This window comes from Pholis gunnellus (genome assembly GCF_910591455.1).
Source record: "Pholis gunnellus genome assembly, chromosome: 12".
NCBI lineage: Eukaryota > Metazoa > Chordata > Actinopteri > Perciformes > Pholidae > Pholis > Pholis gunnellus.
This window is the reverse complement of record NC_136539.1, coordinates 13,038,290-13,059,534: the sequence shown is the minus strand read 5'-3', so window position 1 is coordinate 13,059,534 and position 21,245 is coordinate 13,038,290. Positions and strand designations below refer to the sequence as shown.

Genomic DNA, 21,245 nt, shown 5'->3' with positions numbered 1-21,245 from the left:
CAGGTCCATGATGAACATGATGCCACTGTGATAGAGAGCAAGCCATCAGTCCCTAAAGAAAGCGCTGCAGGAGGCAGTTGCAGTCAGTTAAGCAGAGTTATGCACAGAGTTTATGTTGCGAGTCCCTGCATATCCCCGATGAGCTGTGGATACTCATGATGATAATGTGGATGTTAGGTCGCCCTTTTGCAACAGTATATGCTAATATCCACAGAGAAGTCACTCATTGCCAATTCCTTCATGGTCAATGTATGCAGTCATGCCAATGCCAATAAGATATTTCTAACACAATCACAAGGCACAGATTCCAAAGACATAAACTGGTATGAGCAGCTCAATGTGTGCTACACTATATTTAATTCAGACAACCATTCATACATATTCTTCTTTTAATTTACACTCAGTTGTCTATTTATTTGGTCAACATAGCAAAAACTAACACAATCTACAACTGTAATAAATGCTAACTCCATGACGATTTGTTGAATTGTATTTGGTAATGCCAAAAGTTTTCTTTTTTTTTAGTTTATCCTCACTGATATAAGTAGGGTGGGCAAAATATTAGACACACCTCCCAGTATATATACAGCACTACAAAAAAACTAAAGCCAGGAAGCCCCTGAAGTGAAATAAACACCTCTCTAAACAACATGTGAACAACTTCAATGAACGCATGATTTATTGCTTGTATTGTTGTATTTCAGTTTGCAAAATGAGTCACGTTTTTTCCTCAAAGCAAACTGGTCTTCATTAGCCTACTGCTTGGACTGGCTTCACGTTGATTACAGCTAAACCCTATTGTATTTCCTGTTGGTGCTGGTCAGGTGCGCACTGAGCAGCAGCAGCAGCAGCAGCAGCGGGGACAGTACGTCGACTGTCAGCAGTGAATGAGTGAAGGTAGATGAAGTGTTGTGGTCCAGCTCCATCCACCTCCGCAGCAGCAGCAGCAGCAGGATCTCAAGATGGTAGCAGCGCACACTTCTTCACATTCGTCGGAATCTGTCGAGTGGATTATTTGTCTGGATAAGAGGTATTTATGCCACGTCCCTGCAACTCATTTTAGTCCACTGTGTAAGCGACTATTGACGGAATAATAAAGCGATTTTGTCCCCCCCCCCTCCAGAGCTGGGCGTTGTGTTTCAGTAGCTGAATTGAAACATTGTCGGCTCTGGAGTTTTAATTTCCCAACAGAATTAAGATTGTTAATTAGGGCATCCTTGAACGCGCCATGTGTAGCATCCTCATGGTTATTGCGTTCATATCAGGACACGCGTTCATTTGGGCTTCAAACAACGTGCAACTGTGGCTCTGGTCAAACTGAAAGACTGGTGAAATATTGGAGCAAAGCTAAGAACAACTGTAGACATGCGTTTGATATGCTGTTAAAATATATTTTGTATCGCTGAGTACATAAATCCTTGTCTGCAAATAGCCGTTTCAGTTACTCACTTACATTTGTTATGGATTAACAAGAGCAAGTAAAAGTTTCTTAAAACACAAGGTCCTTTGGCATTGTGCTCTCTGTAATGAGCAGAAAATGAGCCACAATGATGCTATTGCTTAATCCACACACATTATTTGGTCCATTATGTATAATATAATATAATACAATTCAGCATAATGGCCCTGCAGATTTGTGTGTTTTGATACAAGATTAGTGTCAATAAGCCATTAGAATATTTAAAATACCATGTGGATATAGCTCTGATCATGATTATGCTATTTTGAGGTGCCTTAGCTGTACATTCTGCCCCAAATCACTGCAGAGCACTTGACCAGCAGCTGAAACTACTGCATGAACACCTGACAGAGGAGTTATTAAACCACCAAGCAGCTGCAAGGGTCTTGCTTTAAAAAGTCATCCAATAACAACACCTGATAAAAACGGAATAAAGTCTTTCAGATCTTTACAAGTCACCATCATTTTGCATCACTGACAGGTGCAGTGTTGCACAACTCTAATGCACTATGTCTATCATCTACAGCAAGAACAAATTGCAAACTTCAATTGATTTATTCCGTTGTGGGGATTTCTGACAGCACTTCCTTGTGCATACATTTTACACCTTGAATTCACACACTCAAAATGGGGGACAGTGAACATAAGAGCTTTAGGAGTCAAACAGCCAGGGATGTTGGACACATGGCTCAGGTGTAAATGACGAGGGGCTGCGACAAAGAAAAGGTCCAAAGTGCATCAGCTATGAACAGCAAAGTGACGCAGTCTGCCAGACGTGTTTGCACAGTAATATCCTCTGGTTAGTCCTAGAAGCCTCCTGTGTCGCTCAAATCAAACGGTTCTTGTATGACTCACCTTTTCCGATCACATACCTGTAGCATGTAGGCTTCACTTTATTGTTCTGTTCCTAATTTTGAAATGCAAGTCAGGGGATGAACACAAATGATTCCCTGTGTTTTTCTCACTCCATTTGAAAAGTCATTGGATTTCTTCACAGTGCAAAAATAATTGAGTAAAATAACCCCCCCAAAGGTGTCGCTTAAACTGTTTATGTTGTCACAGTTTAATGCAGAGCTTCCCTGTACTCTTTGAAGTCTCATGGTCTTGTAACTGAACTGTAAATTAGACACAGTATAGGTTTGTACTGTTCATACTGCAAGAAGCCGCCCTGTGATGAAAACATTCTGTCCTCAGGCCGACTCTAAAACAGCACCCTTTCAAAGCTTATTTTTGTTGACTTGGTTGGTTTCCAAAAAGACACCTTGGCTTTGAAACTCATGCTCCCACACATCTCTCTGTTGCCTTGTTGTTCTCACTGTGTAGCGTGTTTGACAAAGTACGCAGTGCTGAAATAATGCAGGGTAGGCTCCGGTGTGATTTTGCAGTCCAATTACGATGTGTGTAGTAAAGACATACTTTAATGTGACTACTGTGAGTTGAAAGGTTGCCAGGGAATACATGATGAAGCTTGGTGATAACACTTTTATTGGACTGATAATACAGTACAATACATCATTTTCAGAGCTACATTAAGTCAGAGGATTGTTGCAGCGGTGAAGTGGGAACTTGACTCCATTTCTGAATTATTGATACTGCATAGTTTCATTTTTGAAAGGATGGATATGGATTCAAAGGTGATAGTAGCCACAGTACAACCACCCACATGTTACATCAGAGGCACCACATTCAGTGTAACAAATTTTGGGGCCGTGTGATACAGGCAAGAGAGGGATAAAACACACTGATCTGTGATGATATTAACGTGATCAGTATTTTCTGCCATAATTTAGATCCCTCACATTGTTCAAGCTCAATGTATAGAGTTACTTTAAGCAATTCTATCCTTATGGAAATAGTCTCTTTTTGCATTGTCCAGTTGAAACAAATGGTCAGTGAGCAGCTTGGTTTCACAAACATGTGTAACAAAGCTCTATGCAACTTTTCATAGGGAAATCTAGTCTTTTATTGTAAGCAACACTTAATCAAAGCTATTGTTGCAACTTAAGACCCTGCATAATTACCTATTCTGATTCTTTATTTTACTCAACCTTTATTTAGGAGGGAGACCTTGCCAAGACAGCACTCCAGTCACAGTTTATATGAAAATTAAAACACAACAGACAGGAAATACATACAAGGAAGAGACTAAATCCAGCTCAAACAAAGTAGTTGCATTTCTCATGGCTTTACATTTTTCCAAGGCGACGATATTCTCAAAATGTAGTATGCTCTGCAGATTATTCCAAGTCAAGGGAGCAAAGTGACGAGGATTTTCCCCTCAGCTCAGGTTCCTTGGAAACTGGTCAGGAAACAATTTGTAGAATGTCTGTGTGAGGAGATTACATATGAGGGGAGTTTACCCATGAAGACAACATCACCATTGTCCAAAACGCAAGGAATACTTTAATTAAGGAACTAAAATGTTATTATATATATATATTATACTGTGTACACAATAGGAAAAGTTGAAGTGGCATATTAGTTTTTGACGATGGGTCATCATTTCATATTTGACAACGAGATTATTGGCTCACACAAGTTGTGGAAAATGTGAGTGTCCTTTGAGTTGAAAAAGAAAGTAAAGGAAAGATAGCACAGTGTGCGGAAAGATGCTCTTTTTGACTGAAGCTTAATTACCCTGCCATGAAAGTGCAGTGCCGCACAGGAAGTTATACATAAATTGTAACTGTAAAAACAATGCTGTTACCATTCTACATGTGTTTCTGGATCAACTGTGGTCTGCAGCAGACACTTGTTGCCTGAGTTCATGATGACTACAACAGAGTGCTGTTGTGAATTCTGACCTTCTGTCCAGGGCGCTGCTGTTGTGCAAGTTTAAGTTATGACATAAGAGCTGTAACAGGAAACCAGAGGACAGTGTTCCTTAGGGATAAATTTGTGTCACATCGCTCCTGCAGAGCTACAGGTGTTTTCAGAATCTAGGCCAAGATGCACTTATGCCGACTCAAGCTCTGCAGCCTATTTAGGAGCCTTATGTACATTTATTTTTTACCATTACCTGCACATTAGCCCCTTTCTTTTTCTTTTTCCAGACCAGGAGAGCGCTCCGGAGAAGATGTTGACATAATCCTGGCACGTCTGAAAAACGTGAAGGCCTTCGAAAGGTTCCACCCCAGTTTGCTGCAGCAGATTTGCCTGTGTGGATTCTATGAGTGCTTGGAGAAAGGCATCACCTGTAGGTCAAAATACAAGCTCTGAAAGGGTCATTTTGTATATGCGCCACCAAAATAAAAGTATGTTTCTTTTTTAAAAGCCTGTTGATTTTTTTCAAACTGTTCTGTGTTTTAGTGTATCGCCAAGGAGACATTGGCACCAGCTGGTATGCCGTCCTCTCTGGTTCGCTGGATGTCAACGTTTCAGAGACATCAAGTTATCAGGTACGACTGATTAAATTAATGATAATTTGATGTGCTAATTTACAAAATGTGGGATTAAATCCGCATAATGTTCACATTTTTTACAATCTTTAAGATTTGAATGATTTTGTCAGTTAAGGTGCACTTGAAATTCATTACACTGGCAAATTAATTTACATCCAGCCTCCATCTTATTTGGAGTGTAGGCTGTAAAGAACATTTTGCTTCTAACATTAGGGGATATTACTGATTAGTTTTTAATACCGCAGCTTCATGCACCTCAGTCAGTTTGCTTGGGTGCTGATTGAAGTAATTTCTCTACAGATTGGAGAGCGTCCATCTATCTGACACAAGTGTTCAGGTGATTGCCTGTAGCCGTTGAAAGTGATCTGATCAGTGCTCCTCAAGTGCCTCAAAAAACGGCTATTCATCCAGCAGAATAAAGACATAGCATTAGCATTTCCGAGGTTCTTTGTCTGGGTGCATTTTCATATCCTTACGGAGTAATGGTCCATGTAAATCACCTTCTCTGTTTCTTTTACAGGATGCTGTTACTATATGCACACTGGGCACTGGCACGGCATTTGGGGAGTCGATCTTGGATAACACCCCCCGGCACGCCACTATTGTCACACGGGAATTCAGTGAGCTCCTACGCATTGAGCAGAGGGAGTTCAGGTCTCTGTGGGAGGTGAGTACCTCTAGCTGCTCCATCTGTACTTGAATCATACTACAGACATTCTCTGGCTACATTGCAGCTTGTGACACATCTCCGAGATTAACTCAAGGTCGATGCTTGTATCAAGAGATCGGAAAGAGCTGCTTGCAAAGTATATCTAAGCATGTCTTTTCCAAAGTTCAAAGTATCTTTTATGTCTCTTACATGGAAATGAGTTTGCAGCCAAGTGGCATACAGACACACAAAACCCTAAACACTGATGAACAGCAAACAACAGGACATAGTTTACAGAGTAGTTCAGCAGTAGGTTCTGAAATACAAGTAAACGTTTGTCATTTTCTTTAGTCTGACTTTGTTTCTCTTTAGTCACAGGACTAAAATTAGAGATAGTATTTACATTGCTTAAAACAAATATGACAACGATGAATTTAACTACATTTTCTGGAATGAAACTAGCCCGGTCCCATATCTCTGAGTCTCTGTTGACTTGATCTCTGTTTCTTTTTAGCAATTAATCAAATAACGAGGTGAAAACTAAATTCAGCCTGATTATGAGGCTGTAATGAAATGGCAACGCTATATGTAGAATCACCTACAAACGGGTAAATGCGGCTATTTATACATATTTTCAGTAAAAATTACACTGTTAATGCCAACAATTTCAAGCATAAAGCAGATCGTTAACAGCTGAGTGGGTTGCTTAAAGGCGGCTTGCATCTCTGTCCATTCATCCTTTCTAACCTAACTGAGGGGGCTGCTCAACGCCAGGGGAGAGCCACCTGTCTTAGTTTGTTCTTGTTGCAATTGAAAAGTTAAATTTGAAAACTGTGATGAATTGAGCCAAACGCAAGCCAAAGTGTAGGTGGCGTATCTTGTGGATCAGTGGAGGTTGGATTGTTAATTTATTGTTGCCCCCCCCCCCCCCTGCAGAAGCTTCTGCTCCCAAGTTTGTGTGTAAGCACTCCACAGCATAAATGGTCTCATCAGGGAGTAGAAGGTTTACAGTGCCTGACCACTAGATGGAAGTGCAGTGCTGAAGAGAAAAAGGTTCATTCTGGTTCTGTGTTTACTGGTGTCACTCAGCACAAGTATAACCCAGACCAACTCTTCAGATAACCTACCATAATAGTGTAGAAGTATATCTCACTGTGTCAGGACAAACCTGAAATCCAACATACTATAAATATTAGATTGATCGTAATAAGATACTTATTAAGAGAAACAGCATTGTTTATGGTTGGTCACCATGCACCACCTAACCCTCCATCTCCTGCGTGTTAGTTGTTCGATGTCATGCTGCGTAGAGCCCCTCGTCTCTCTCAGCTCCCCCTCTGCTGGAGCCGCTGCAATGGGCTGGTTTACTGAGAGAGACAGCCCATTTCCTCTGGGACCCAAGGGCATAAGGGGCTGTTAGATTATGGGCTGTGTGTCTGTGTCAGCGTACTGCCAGCAGCAGTGTGACCGGATCCTCAACGTGGAAGTACTACTAGGCTACACGTTTCACCTCTGCCCTCAGACGACCTCTCCAGTAAGGTGTGTTTCAGATGAGATTCTATGGCTTCTGATTGTTTTGGGATGTATCGACACACTGTGAAGTGACTGCGTTTAGATGTAGTTTGGGCACAGAATGGTTCACAGATATTACGGAACTGCTTTTCTTTGGAAAGTATCTGGCATTGTTGCGTTGTTGTGTCTATAATCTAGTTATGAAGAAGCAAATACCCACTTCATATCACACATTTGAACTAGTGCAGCTGCAGTCTTGTTGATTGTATGTTGCTTTAACCCTCATACACCAACATATTTAACATACAAGGACTACCGACTGGGTTCCCTAAACATCATTAGTGCAATTAATGTCATCTGAAAAAAAAACCCATAGTTATTTTGCTTTATTTTAGGAAAGTTTCAATATAGTGTGTAAAATGAAAATAGTTTGAATAGTTTAAAAAAGTTGAACAATTTACAATGACAATTTACATGCTTTTAAATTCTGTACTTTTCATAAGGGAGAAGGATTAGGATGTCATTTGAGGTAGTGTTGACGTACTTGAGATCGGTCTTGGTCTCGAGACCGTTTTGTCGGTCTCGGTCTCAGACAAAGAGGATTCAGTTTTTGTTTTCAAGACCGCAACTGCTGGGATATTGTCTGATCATTACTGTGATTGTTCATAGAAAAATAATGAAAATTCACCTCTGCAATGCTTTTTGATTATTTTTATCAAGACTTTTCTCATGGTACACTTATACATACACCCATTCACAATACAGAGGTGAATGAAGAGGGATCTTCATTTGTTTTCTGTGGGTGTTTTTATGGGAATGTGGATCTTTTATATCAATTTGAGGATTGCCTATGGTTTGCATGTCCCTCATTTTAGTGTCCTGCAGTGGGGGACTCACACTGGTCTGGTCTTGACTTTGTCTTAACCCCTCAAAGTCCTGGTCTTGTCTTGGTCTCGATAGGTCTTGGTCATGACTTAGTCTCAGTTCAGGTGGTCTTGACTACAGCACTGATTTGAAAACCCCCATATCAGAAATCATTATTCCATGCAGAGTCTAAAAACTTGGGGAAGTTTGTTTCTTGTCTCAGTCCAGGTTCTCCAAATGAGACATGCACTCTATTTGCCCTCAGTTTCTGGATGTACTTCACCCAAAAACAATTTACTATGTACAGCATCAGCATCGATACATGGATCTTTTGTTGTTAGATGTGCTGAGCTGGCTTTGCCTTGCAAGTTGGCCAAGCTGTGACTGAAGGGCTATCGAGTCAACATTCACATAATCAGTTTGTTGACAGATAATCTTTACTTTAGCTCCCAGTATTTTACGATTTGTTGTTCGAACAACAGTTTCACCAAACTATTCTACCTGCCACTGGTGCTCATTTATTCCTCCCAGTATTGCCGCAATGCAGTACAATTGCTTATGTAGTATCCTATGCACAGTGGGGCCAAACGGCCTCCAACTTCCCTGGATGTCTCTCTGGCTGTTTAATTAAATAACTGAAGTTCATCTACATCACTCTGGCTTTATTAAAGTTGAAATACATTTTGTGGTGCATAAAAAAACCTTAAGCTTCATGAGATCAGTATTTGTATGGCTTACAGCCCTGAACACCAGGGTGAACAAAGAAATACTCCATTTATTGATGCCAGGAGGAAGCCCTGAAACAAAGTTACACACCTCCTCCTCCTCCTCCTCCTCCTCCTCCTCCTCCTCCTCCTCCTCCTCCCACACAGATCTGTCCTCCTGTGGCCGAGTACTCTTACAAAACTATGCCAGACTGAGCACAGCATTACCCTAATAAACCCATGGATAATATTATTTGTTCATGCCTGTCCAAGTCAATTATTCAGTGTAAAATCTTTCTCCAGTTCTCCCTCCTTTTCCTAACATATTTAATTGTTCCGTACATTTTAGGTTATATATGTTTCTTGCGTGTAGCGGTAGCATATAACAAGTGCATGAATTAGTGTCTATGGGTACCACTCATGCATGCAACTCGTGCAGGGCGCTGTTTGTTCAACAGAGCAGACATGAGCCGAGCTCAGCACACTCGGGCACGCTGACCGAAGCTCGGCCTGATCATCAATTTGCTCTTCCCTTTGTTTCCTGCTTCCGATGGGCTCTGTGATTGAAACAACACAGTTGTGATTTTTGTTTGAAGGGTCATAAGACAATCACGTCATCCTGCATGTGGCCTGAATAGACTTGCTTTCATTATCTGGAAGCTCTGATATATTGGATTAGATGTGACAAAATTACACATCTTAGGAGGACAGTTTGATAAGCACTGCACATGCTTTGAGTTACATTGTGTGTAGATGTTTTTGGCTGTAAGTATTTTGCAGGCATGTTTAGGTTCCAAGCGTATCTGTTGGGTGCTGAGCAGAGAGAGTGGGCGGGTGAGATTGGTGTGTCATCAGTCCATAGAAGCAGCCTGGTGAGCAGCCAGTGGAGAAGGCTGATGAACAGGAAGTGGCAGGGACGCAGCGTGCCCTCTGGTGTCTGAGGATTGGGTGGAGAGGGATTGGAAAAACAAGGCCACATGGATCCTCTGGTGGTTCAGTATCCAAGTTGTATGCCACATCCAGGGCCGGAGTCACTCCAAGTGCCCAGCGGATATGTGTACAGAAAGGGAAGGAAGATTATATCAAAACACTTCTGTTTTATTCCCTTATCTCTGCACACAGAGTGCAGTTCATTACATCATCTTTTGATGATGTAATGAACTGCACTCTGGAAAATAGAACACGTCATGCAGATATTTTTGTTATCAGTTCAAATTTTACTTCCTTATTCAGTCCACAAAGTAGCATTTTTTTGTTGTAACAGCTTTTACAGGATTTATGTATGATTTTATGATTTAGATGAAAGTAGATCAATGCGATAGAAAGATCTCGGATAAAAGTTAACAGCTACAGCAACTGTAAGCTCACAAAACGCCAACACATTTCTTTAGTGCAGAATAATGTGTCCAGTAGAAAGAACAATGCTGTACTAAAATCGTTCAGCTGGCACACAAGCTAGATTTCTCTCAGCTTTCATCTTCCATATCATCGCCTTGTTTAAGCGTTTGCACATGTGACAAATACAATTTTTCTTTTTGCTCAGTTGATCTGTGTATTCGAGTTAAATCAAAGCATGGAGGAGCAGACTAAACTGAAGTCAAACTAAAAAAAAAAAAACAACAGTGAATCATTTTCAAATGTCAAATCAAATGTGTTGCTGGCATGAAGAGTGAAGATGGAAAATGAAATATATTCTTTTTCCAGTGACTCAGTCCATCATATTGACATCCAAAATACATTTTAGAAAATTGCCTTGTCTTAAATTCGTCCCTGTTCGATACAAACTTTTATTCCATTAAATTCAGGATGACCATGATATCACATCCAATACAAGACATCATTTCATCACATGGTTTTACTGAAAGTGTAGCAGATAAGCTGTTTGGGTCTGTTCTTTTCAGTCGGGAGTGTGAAGTGACGAGGAGTCAGATTTGACATGGTGCGTTAGTCACACACATCCACACCTGCTCAGCCCAATCTCTCTATTGTTTAGTTACATCCATTCCCCGTCTTTATTTCTTGACTCAAAATCAGATTGATGGTAATTTAGGTCTGAATTTCAGTTCGACATTCAGAGCATTAATAAGCAAACAAACAGTTTGCTATGTAAAGATATAGTGGAGTAATGTCTATCTGAGCAGAGAATGAAGTCACTCCCCCTCTGGGTGCTTTGTTGACATAGCCAAGCCGGCTGCACGTGACTCTACAGTGCACGTTCGTGCGTGTGAGCGTGCCACAGTGGCTAGCTCATGGCCGCACTCTTCACTGTGCTCATGCTGCGGTCAGAGCTAACTGATGGTGTTGTCACGGAAGCGTAGCGCCCACCCTCAACTTGGCAATGTTACGAATCATCCTACTGTAGCGAAGGCATGATTCGCCCTACTCTGCCTGTGATTGTCTCACCCTAATATTCTGACCTTAACCCTCACCAGTCTCACTCCTCTAACCCTAACCCTAACCTCTTAACCCTACTCTCACTCAGGTCTAAACCTGACCAGTCCAACAAACAAAGGCAACAAGTAGCCAATCAGAGGCAGAGTATAGTGTGCGTCATATTTTTGCCATTGGAGGATTCGCCTCCGCTTCCCCTGCAGGTAATCACTGTTACCTCTGTTAGCACTGTTGCGGTTGTTTGCACTGTTTGTGCTGCTGCCAGTCGGCGACTCAGCCGCCACCATTTTGGGAGTCATGTGAAGGCAATAGATATATGCTCTGAATTTCTAACTGAGCAATAAAAGTAAACACCAATTGTGTTAAAAAAGGTTGTTTTAATTTTTGCAATACTCCTTGAGGGATCAAACATGTGGTATATGACTGCTTGTAATTTTGGTCAAATGTACTCAATGAGCATTTTATGAGCCATCACTGACTGTTATCCTTTATTAAATTTACTGTTACAGCTCGTTACATGCAGCCATGGAATGAGCCGATGAAGCAGCTTGTGTGGTTCATAAGTGTGATCAGTGTGGTTTTTAACATTTTATTCTCTAGTAATGTTTGCATAGTTTTACTTTAAAAGAAAGGCTTATGTATCCCTTCACATTGTTCATTTAATTAGAGATTCAACATTACAACATGGACCTTCTTTCAGGCATCAAATTGATATTATGAAACAACAACATCATCTAAGGATCTATAAAGCTACGCACTGCAAACACCTGAGATGATAACCAGCCACCATTAAAGTATCCTTAAAATTAGACAAATCATATATATCGACACAATAATTACAACTTAATATTGGGGAGGCATACATATTATGGTGTGACAAATGTCTTGGTTTGAACATTTTCAGGAAGTTCAGTGCAGCTGTCTTGGGGATTTGATAGTTAACAAGGTCAAAGATAAGATGCCATCTGGTCTGTGTCCTTGAGAGGAAGAAGCTCAGTGATAGGAACACCATACCGGATGGTAGACTACTGTCTTTGCATTTTAGAGTTGGATTGGAGGCACAAAGGAAAATTCACACGTTTAACTCAATTCTGCCGGCGTGTTCACGGAGGAAATGTCTCCCTGAGGCGCTATAAGTCGATGAAAGCAGCAGAGACATTTTTACAATATTTATTTGATATATTTCTGTTATTCCGGATCCTGTGAGACTCTCTGCTCTTTGTGAAGGTGGCCAAGCAGAAAAAGAACAAGTACTCTGTATTATTGTAGTGCATGTGAAGTTTAGCTAAGGCTTGAGAGAGAGAGAGAGAGGGAGGGAGGGAGAGAGAGAGAGAGAGAGAGGGAGGGAGGGAGGGAGGGAGGGAGGGAGACAGAGAGAGGGTGAATATGCTCTCCTGTGTGCTCAGTGACTGGAGTTGATCACCTAGCAACTGCTGCTCAGAAGACTGACTGGCACTCTGCTGGTCTGACACAGTCCGCTCACTCTGCTCTCAGAGTGGCGTGCAGGCTGCGGTGACGGAGCTGCTGGCTTCATGCTGGACCGTGCTCGATGTGACCCATGACTCTTAGGACTGGATTTACATGCTTGGAGTGTTTGTTAACGCCTGGATTAAGAAGGTGTGGAGGACCTTCCAGTCATTAGCAACAATAATAGGCTGCATGGGACGCTGGTAGCAGCTTTAGGTAATCTTTGCCAAACTTTTGAACAATCCAATGCATTTGTTGCATGAGAAGCACTGTATTATATATGGGGAAAGGGAAAGAAATGCTGGTTAGAAATTTGTTCGGAGTTGTTCTTGCTGGTGTTGCAGAACTATCTGGAAATTCAGAATTTGCAATCCAAATGCCAAAAGTAGAATTCAGTATTTTCCTACGAAAAATGGGAACATTTTGAATTTATATTCCGTTTCAGTTTGAGAGGAAATCTGACAGAGCAAAGGAAAAGGGAAACTCTTGGAAGGAGTTTTTCACCCAATTGTTTCACCCAAGTGGCCTGAAGTGTGCCTGTCAGAGTTCACAATAATCAGTGACTATGACTACGTAATCTGGGGTGAATTATTCAAAATACAGCAGGGCATTCATGCACATTGATGCTCATAATGCAACAATGTGATCAAGCATGAACAGCAGAGGAGTAGCTGGAACTGCACTGAGATGACTTGGTTTATATCTTCACTGATGTGTTTGTTATGACACAGATAAGACTAAACTCTGGAAAGCATAGCAAAAATAAGCATCAGATAGAGATATGGACTCACTCCATGGTGACAATCTTTACTGTTTTTATACACAAAGTATATGGGGGAAAAAAATATACATTATTAGTAGAAGACAGGGTTAAGAGATGTGTAAGAGCTCTGCTGCTGTGAACAGTGAAGTCAGTGTATGAGAGCAGATTAGTGTAAGCAGTTAACCAAGCTTCACTGGAGGAACACAGAATGGCACATCTGTTATTGAGAGACATTTGTAAATCTCATCTTCATGTAACAATAAAAGCCCTGTGTGATGATGAATGCAGGATCATAAGCACATTTGATGATTAGTCAAGTACGTCAAATTATAGTTATTTAAACTGTTTGAACCTCCTATGTTTCAGAAAATATCACTATTAGAGGTTGGAAGTACATTTGCTTTTCTGTTGGAAATTATTATCAAAAATATCGCTAGCCAACTGTGTAAATATTGGCATTTTGTTAGTTTTCTTTAAGTCAAGTTCCAAAGCTTTTCAACTATTACTACAATCAGTGGTGCGGTGATCGTTGATGAGGTGGTTGTACTAGGTGGATGGGTGGGTTACCGAGGAGGAAGTGGGTCTACTCTACAATTTATTTCAGTGGCTTTTTGGCTGATAGTTGGGTTTACTGTAAACCACCAGAAAACGATATCCTAAAAAACTAAAAAGATGTATTGGTTCTCCAAATAAAATATGCTACCTCTACTACAATTAAGGAATATGTGGATGTTTCAGGTTACTAATCGTAATGGATTTTATGTCGGGTGGAAATTTGTCAAAAGGGATTTTTAAGCTGTCTTTGGGGATCAAAGACCTTCTATTGGAAGACAAGGCTGTGACTTCTTTTGATGGTTGAAGTGTTTGTAACACCTGTCAGTTGCTCAGAGTAAATCAATGAAAGAGAGATAAAACAGATTGTGATCAAGTATGTTTCTTCTATAAACACAGATTGACGCTATAAGCTGTGTGACTACACCATTGTGCTTGCTGTCTGGATGTCGTGACAGATTATTTTGACACAGTTGAACACGCCTAAAGGTTTATCCGTACTTTACACAGTGTGCAGCAGAAACATTTGTACTGCTAATACAAAGAGGGCGTTCTTTCCAGAGCTGTCCGTGAGTCCCATTGGGGCTTGTTTGTGACTTATGACTATTGACTGTCCATTTGTTGGGAAATGTTGATGTGTAAAGTGAAAGACTAGGAGGAAGACTAGATGCACAAATCACAGCCAGTGGTTGTTTTATTGTGACTTGAAATGTCGTGAATATTTAAATTTGTGTTTTGAGGGAACATGACACATTTAGATCTATGTAAACAAGGCTTATAAATATTTAAGTCTTAGGGCCTTTTATCTATTCATTATAACATGTTATCACAATTCTAGTATATCTACAGTTTAAATCTCTCTACTTGATGCGTAAAATGATTCCATCCATTCGCTTCTGCTTATCCGGGTCCGGGTCGCGGGGTCAGCAGGCTTAGGAGGTTGTTCCAGATGCTCCTGAGCAGTGAGATAATTAGAGCACACTCTCCCGACCTCCTTGCGATACTGAAGAGACGTGTCAGCCAAGACAGCCCAACAATGTCCAGAGCCATCAGCATCTCAGTGCAAATCTCATCCAGCCCTGGCGCCTTGCCGCTGGGGAGCTTTTTGACTACCTCAACATCTTCCCCCGAGTCTTTAAACTCAGTCTCCCCTATGAGGGATGTGTTGGTCGGGTTCAGGAGTTCCTCAAAGTGTTCTTTCCACCGCTCAACGATATCCCTAGTCCAGGTCTGCAGTTCTCCGCCCCTGCTGACAAGCCCTGCTTTCCCTTTCTGAGTTGTCTCACGGTTTGCCAGAACCTCCTTGAGGCCCACTGAAAGTCCTTCTCCATGGTCTCCCCAAACTCCTCCCACATCCGGGTTTTTATGAACCGCAATATGCTCAAACGTGGTGTTTGTTATGGCTAATCCATTACTAGCACAGAGGTCCAGCAACAAAGCACCACTTGGGTTTAGATCAGGCAGGCCGTTCCTCCCAATCAGCCCCCTCCAGGTTTCTCCATCGTTACCCACATGAGCGTTGAAGTCCCCCAGCAGAACTATAGAGTCCCCAGTTGGCGCCCTTTCCAGAATGCCACCCAGACACTCCAAGAAGGCTGGGTACTTCAAACTGCTGTTCGGTGCATAGGCACAAACAACAGTCAGAGACTTCCCTAGCGACTCGGAGTCGCATAGAGGGGACCCTCTCGTTCCTCTGAGAAGACTCAAACACAGCGGCGGCCAGCCGGGAGCTCGTAAATATCCCCACACCCACTCGGCACCTCTCACCGTGGGCAACTCCGGAAAAGAATAGAGTCCATCCCCTCTCTAGGAGTTTGGATCCAGAACCAGTGCTATGCTTGGAGGTGAGTCCAACGATATCTAGTTGGTACCGCTCCACCTCACACACCAGGTCCGGTTCCTTCCCCGCCAGAGAGGTGACATTCACGTCCCTAGAGCTAGTCTGCGATGCCAGGGGTCGGCACGCCTAAGCCCCTTTGCTGACGAGCTCACCTCCCAGGTCTGGCTTCAGAAGGGGAACCAGGTTTCCCTTTTTTGATGCTCTAACAATCTTTTGGGATTAAAATGACAATAATCACACTGATTTATTTCAAGGAATAGTTTGACGTGTAGAAATAGACGTATCCACTTTCTTGCCAAGTATTGGATGAGACGATCTATACCACTCTCTTGACTTTATGGTAAATATGAAGCCACAACCAGCAGCTTGTTAGCTTAGCATAAAGATTGAAAACAGGGGGAAACAGCTAGCCTGGCTCTGTCCGAATATACGTGTTAAACGAGACATCAAGTTTAAAATGTTTAGCTTTATTGTTTCTAGTATTTATGCTAAGCTTAGCTAAACATGGGAGTGTTTTCATTCTCCTCATCTGACTCTTGGCAAGTAAGCAAATATTTTTTTGTCCCAAAATGTCAAATTATCAATTTAACTCTATTCAGTACCAAAACTGAGCTGTGTCATAAATTGACATGATACGTATGTGTGTGGTGTTGTTGACAAAATAGCCTCAAATGAAGGTGTGCATCATAAAAATAATAATAATAAACTTTGTTTTAATAGAAATCAAAACAACAGTTACAAAGAGTTTTTCACAGAGCACAAACATTACATTACATTACAGTCATTTAGCTGACGCTTTATCCGAAGCGACTTACAATTGAGATGCTATCATACCGTAGTCACAGCTACGGGAGCAAAGACAAGAATAGATAGACAAGAGCAGGAATGCAATTAATAATTATTGTGATTCATTTGTTAATCTGCTAATTATTTTCTGAATTCATAGACTAAACATTTGGTCCATAAATGTCTGGTGAAAAACTCCTTTCCAGTAAAGCCAGTAAAAATGACTTAAATGATGAATTGATCATCAAAATATTCGTTGATGAATTGTCTAATGATTTCAGCTTAAATAGAACAATAGACAAAATGAAAAATAAAAAACAACTGAAAGGTTTGTGACTCAATTTCAAGCTGGAGGATGTAAATTAATCAAATGCACCGTGTGTCATTAGAGTCAGAGACATCAATACTAACAGAATGGCAACTGAGTGCTTTTTACACACCTGACAATGGTCCTAAGCTTTTTCTGAAACAACACCCCCGCCCTGCCTACTGGATTCAATCCCTCAGGGAACTCGGCTTTATTGGCTCAGAGGGGTTGAGTTCATTTGTTCATCTGGTGCTCAGTTGAAGTGCTCCTCCCTAATCCTAAATCCTTTAATTGTCAACAAAGATACATAGATAGACTTGTTGAGGTGACTCTTTGAATATGTAAATCTATTGTTTGCATGTGTACAAAATCCCCTCTACAAAAGACGCATTTTAATAATCTGAGTGTTGCGTTAGACATTAATCTGTATATTTTAGTGTATTAATGAGCACCAAGTCAGTCCTTATTTTGGAGTGGATGGTTTAAAGACTGAGGTCACTGAGCGATTCTAAACTGCTTCTTAATTGAGGGTAAAGGCTGTGTGCCCCTGAAGGGTTGCTAAAGTGATTAACTGACTTCAGAGGGTAGAATTGAATTTAAAACATGACCTCTGAGAGTACATTACACATGCAGGAACAAACGGCTCTGTGGTTCTAGCTTTCGTTCAGTCTCCGCTGACTAGATGATAGCGAGGTAGAGAGAACTAAGTGGTCCTCAATCAGCTTTTTATCGACTCAGAACGTAGTTGCGTCGGCACATAATACGTTTTTCTGTGTCTTTTGCCGCAAATTAATGTTTAATCTTGATCAGTCTACTGATCAGATTGAAAATACAATTTTAAGAATCAGCACAGATCTATTAGAGTAGATACTAAATGTAGTGGGGATGCTTTAACATGATCAAATGTTTCTTTCAGAGATGCAGGGTCGAGTACTTTCTGTTTCTGAGAAAAAGCACCCAAGGCAGAATAGAAAGCCCCATTAGATAATAATAATTAAACTTACTCTATTTTGCAAAATCTAAATATTTCAGTATATTTTGTTAGCCAATGTATGGTTATGCTAAACCCAATTTTTTAAGTCTGCTAAGGGGCCATTAATATTAGTGTATAAGTCTATATATTGTTATGGCTCATTGGTTACGGTTGAATTGGCCTCTTTGTACAACAGTGTCACGGAAAAAACCTTTACAAGAGTGCATGAATGCAGTATGATGTTCATTACATAACATCTGTGATGCTGCAGGGCTCTGTGATGGTACAAGGCATGTACAGTTAGAATCCATGTCTAAGTGTCCTTAAGTGAGACGCTGAGCCCCAAGTTGCTCCGGGCGCTTTACAGCAGTTCCTAGATGGTTAGGGTGGGTTACATGCCGAGGTTAGATATAATGTAAATAAAGTTTAAGTTGCAGCTTGCACAACATTAAGGAGTAAGTACTCTATGACTGATCAAGGTAATAAAAGAGGACTGTTGCTATTATTTTGTCCACCCCAATTTATATCAACTCTAGGTACCCAAATCACAAGCAAGCAGTTTTTCCTGACATGTCCACTTTAAGATACATTTTGCTGCCAATTCTTTACTTTTACTGAAGTAAATGATATGATTATGTCTTCACTGATGGTGATCCTGCGCCGTAGAGCTGTGTGTGAGCTGTGTGGTAAAAAATTCAAAATCTAAATTTTTTCCCAAAACACCAGCTGTGAATGTCAGCTGTTGAGTTACAGCATGTTACTGTACCCTTGTCCAGGGTACATTACCTTGACCTCCCATGGTGATAAAGTGATGAGACATAAGGACAACGTTTTCTTTACCAAATACACAATGTGATGCATTCATATTACCACTATTTCACACATTTCTGTAAAACAGATCATTTCTTTTTCCGCCATGACTGATTTGTTCTTGTATTTTCTTTATTTCCATAGAGATATCATCAGTGCATGGCTGGACTGCTCGCCCCACCATATGGTGTGATGGAAAGTGGTTGTAGTGGTGACAGTAAGTATTACTGTTTACGTTTTCTGAGTGGTTTCGGTTCAGCAATCACACATTCTATCTATATATTTCTCACAATATAGTTCGCTTGTTGTATTAAAGTTCACACAGTGCAGGCTGTGGGAGATTTGAAAGCATTATATAAACTTTTAATTACATTTTATTGGGGTCTTTAAGACAACATTTGACTGTAAGATATTACAGTGCAGGCGCTTCCAAATGTTCAAATGTTGCAGTTGGTGCACACGGTTTAGTAGGATGTTCAGTGACAGCGGTGCATCATCAGAAACCGGCTGAGCAGTGCATTTGGTTTACTTTCTTATTAGCTACTCAAGATTTAAAGGTACAGAAAAAAACTAAATCGTAGTGATGAAATTATAAAGTGAAGTTTGAATGCAGATTGTATCAAGATGAAGAATATTCTAATATTCCCAGAAGTAACTCTTTGATTGTGTTTGTATAATGACATTTTACAATCTTTAGGTTGTGTAATATAACATATATGATCTTATTTGGTACAATATGTAATAATACGTTTGTGTGCCTGACTCCATTACTGTCTGACCCTCCTTCATCCTATTGCATTGTGATAAAGGCTTTTATTTATGCTTTTCTGTTGCACGTTAACTCAATATTGACTTCACTTTGCTCAAACAGACCACTTAACTTGCTTCAAAGTCATGTACCATAAAAATGATGAACAGCAGTGAGACAATCCAGCGAGTTTGTCGGCTTACTGGCAGCTTGTTTACTGTATGTTGTAATGTGTTTTTTGAAAGGGTTCGTAAATGATGGATCATTTTAAAGAAAATGTTTTCCTGCTTTATGTTCCAATCAAAGAGGATTTGATTGACCACTGCAGCCTCATGGGCTGCTTTTAAAAGTCATCACTGTTTCGTGCTATGGAGCAACACTGTAAGAGCAGGGCTCTGGGCATTTTCTTTGCAGAATACAGTACAATACTTACAGTATGTACTCTATGCATGAATACACCAAGACAGAAATCCCACAAGCATCAAGCAGCTGGAGGCTGATGCACTTTCTTGTATACAGTACATCCACAGCAGCTTAGTGATTCTGTAACTGTAGTGGTGAATGAATTAAACATTTTAAAATAGTTTTCAGAGTTACAACTACGCTGTGCTTTTACAGCACTTTGGTGCTTTTAAAGTCAGCATTGTTTCATTCGGTCATGCATTCAGTACCACTCTACTTGAGCACCCTTTAAAGCACACTTGTGTTGCCATTAATGTTCAATACAACTAAACACTTCCCTTCTGACATACTCAAACTAAATCTGATCTTTTACCAACAAATTCGATTTTAGATTTTTGTAATTTCCATCTACTATTGGATTCATATCTCACATGTGATGAACTGATATGACACTTGAATGGGTTGCCTGATATCACTTGGACCAGCATGGCAGCACCACAAATATAATGGTGTACAGCTGCGTTAACTTCTAGAAAAAGAAAAACAATAAACCGGCACAGGTTATGTTCAGACCCGCAGTATATACGTAATAGAAATGCAGTCCAAGAGTGTGTAAGAAGATGACCTTTAAAGCGGCTATAGTCCGTATATTTCCAATAACAATGTATTAAATGATAATGTGAAAACAATGTGTTAACCTTCAGCAGCAAACAGACACAAGTAGTCACTGGTGAACAAAGTGGAGCACTTAGCAGCTAAAGAGCCAGATATTTCCCTCAGCGGTTGGTGGAGACCAAAAACAAAGCTTAAAGAGAATATTAGACTTACATTCATCAGGAGGCCAGAAACATGAATCTTAACAGATGATAATGTTCCTTCATAACTGCTGGATATGTGTTGCAACTTTTTTCCACTGCCCCCAAGTGGCCAAACGATTAGTTAATGCAGGTTTAACGTAAATATTAATTCTGCAGTTGAAAATCTTTCTTCTCTTCTACTTAAGCTGACATACAAAAATAATTTTCATCACAATAAAATTCAAGAAAGTCTAAAATGCATCATTGCTTTCTAAAATAACCAATATATTGTGAGTCAAATGAGTACTTTGGGTAAATTTAGGCTGCTAAAACTATTGTTGAAGGCTAAGAAAAGATTCTACTTTGTTCTGTTTTACTCCAGTTCTTACAACGACGTAATCAAACTTTTACCAGCTACCGTTAACATTAAAAACCTTGATTTTATTGGTGACTATGTTAGCTCTTGTACTAAAATCAATCTGGAGGTGACAGCCATTTTCTTTTTACATTTCTATCACGGATTGCATTTTTCTCAACGCTTCCATGATCATTTTTCCTGCACATTGTTTGCCCACTTGTTACGCAACATGAAGGCAACAATAGAAAATGAAAAGAATGTCTAAGTATAGCTGAGTTATTTCCTAAAGATACAGTTGTGACTGAGCAGCTCTGACTGATAATGCTACTTGTCCTGGAGGGCTCCTAATACTGAGAAATAACCACACCCTACAAACTCTCTGCAGAACGGTCACATATCCTCATTGATTTTATTTATTTTTTTACATAATTTGTACAGTCACCACCAGAATAATAAAGTCTA

The 21,245-nt window shown here is 40.4% G+C and overlaps 1 protein-coding gene across 3 annotated transcripts in view; it reads left to right on the top strand.

The window, feature by feature from the left end:
• Positions 1 to 962: 962 nt before the first annotated feature.
• The window catches only part of rapgef4a (Rap guanine nucleotide exchange factor 4a), a gene marked incomplete at both ends in the record, with an annotated part of 32,018 nt that continues 11,735 nt past the window's right edge, over positions 963 to 21,245 (top strand). For all 3 annotated transcript variants that reach the window (XM_079170147.1, XM_079170145.1, XM_079170146.1), the window contains 5 exons: positions 963 to 1,030; positions 4,513 to 4,655; positions 4,769 to 4,857; positions 5,381 to 5,527; positions 18,623 to 18,695. In XM_079170147.1, coding sequence (XP_079026273.1) covers positions 963 to 1,030; positions 4,513 to 4,655; positions 4,769 to 4,857; positions 5,381 to 5,527; positions 18,623 to 18,695 — 520 coding nt within the window. The remainder of the gene's footprint in view (positions 1,031 to 4,512; positions 4,656 to 4,768; positions 4,858 to 5,380; positions 5,528 to 18,622; positions 18,696 to 21,245) is intronic.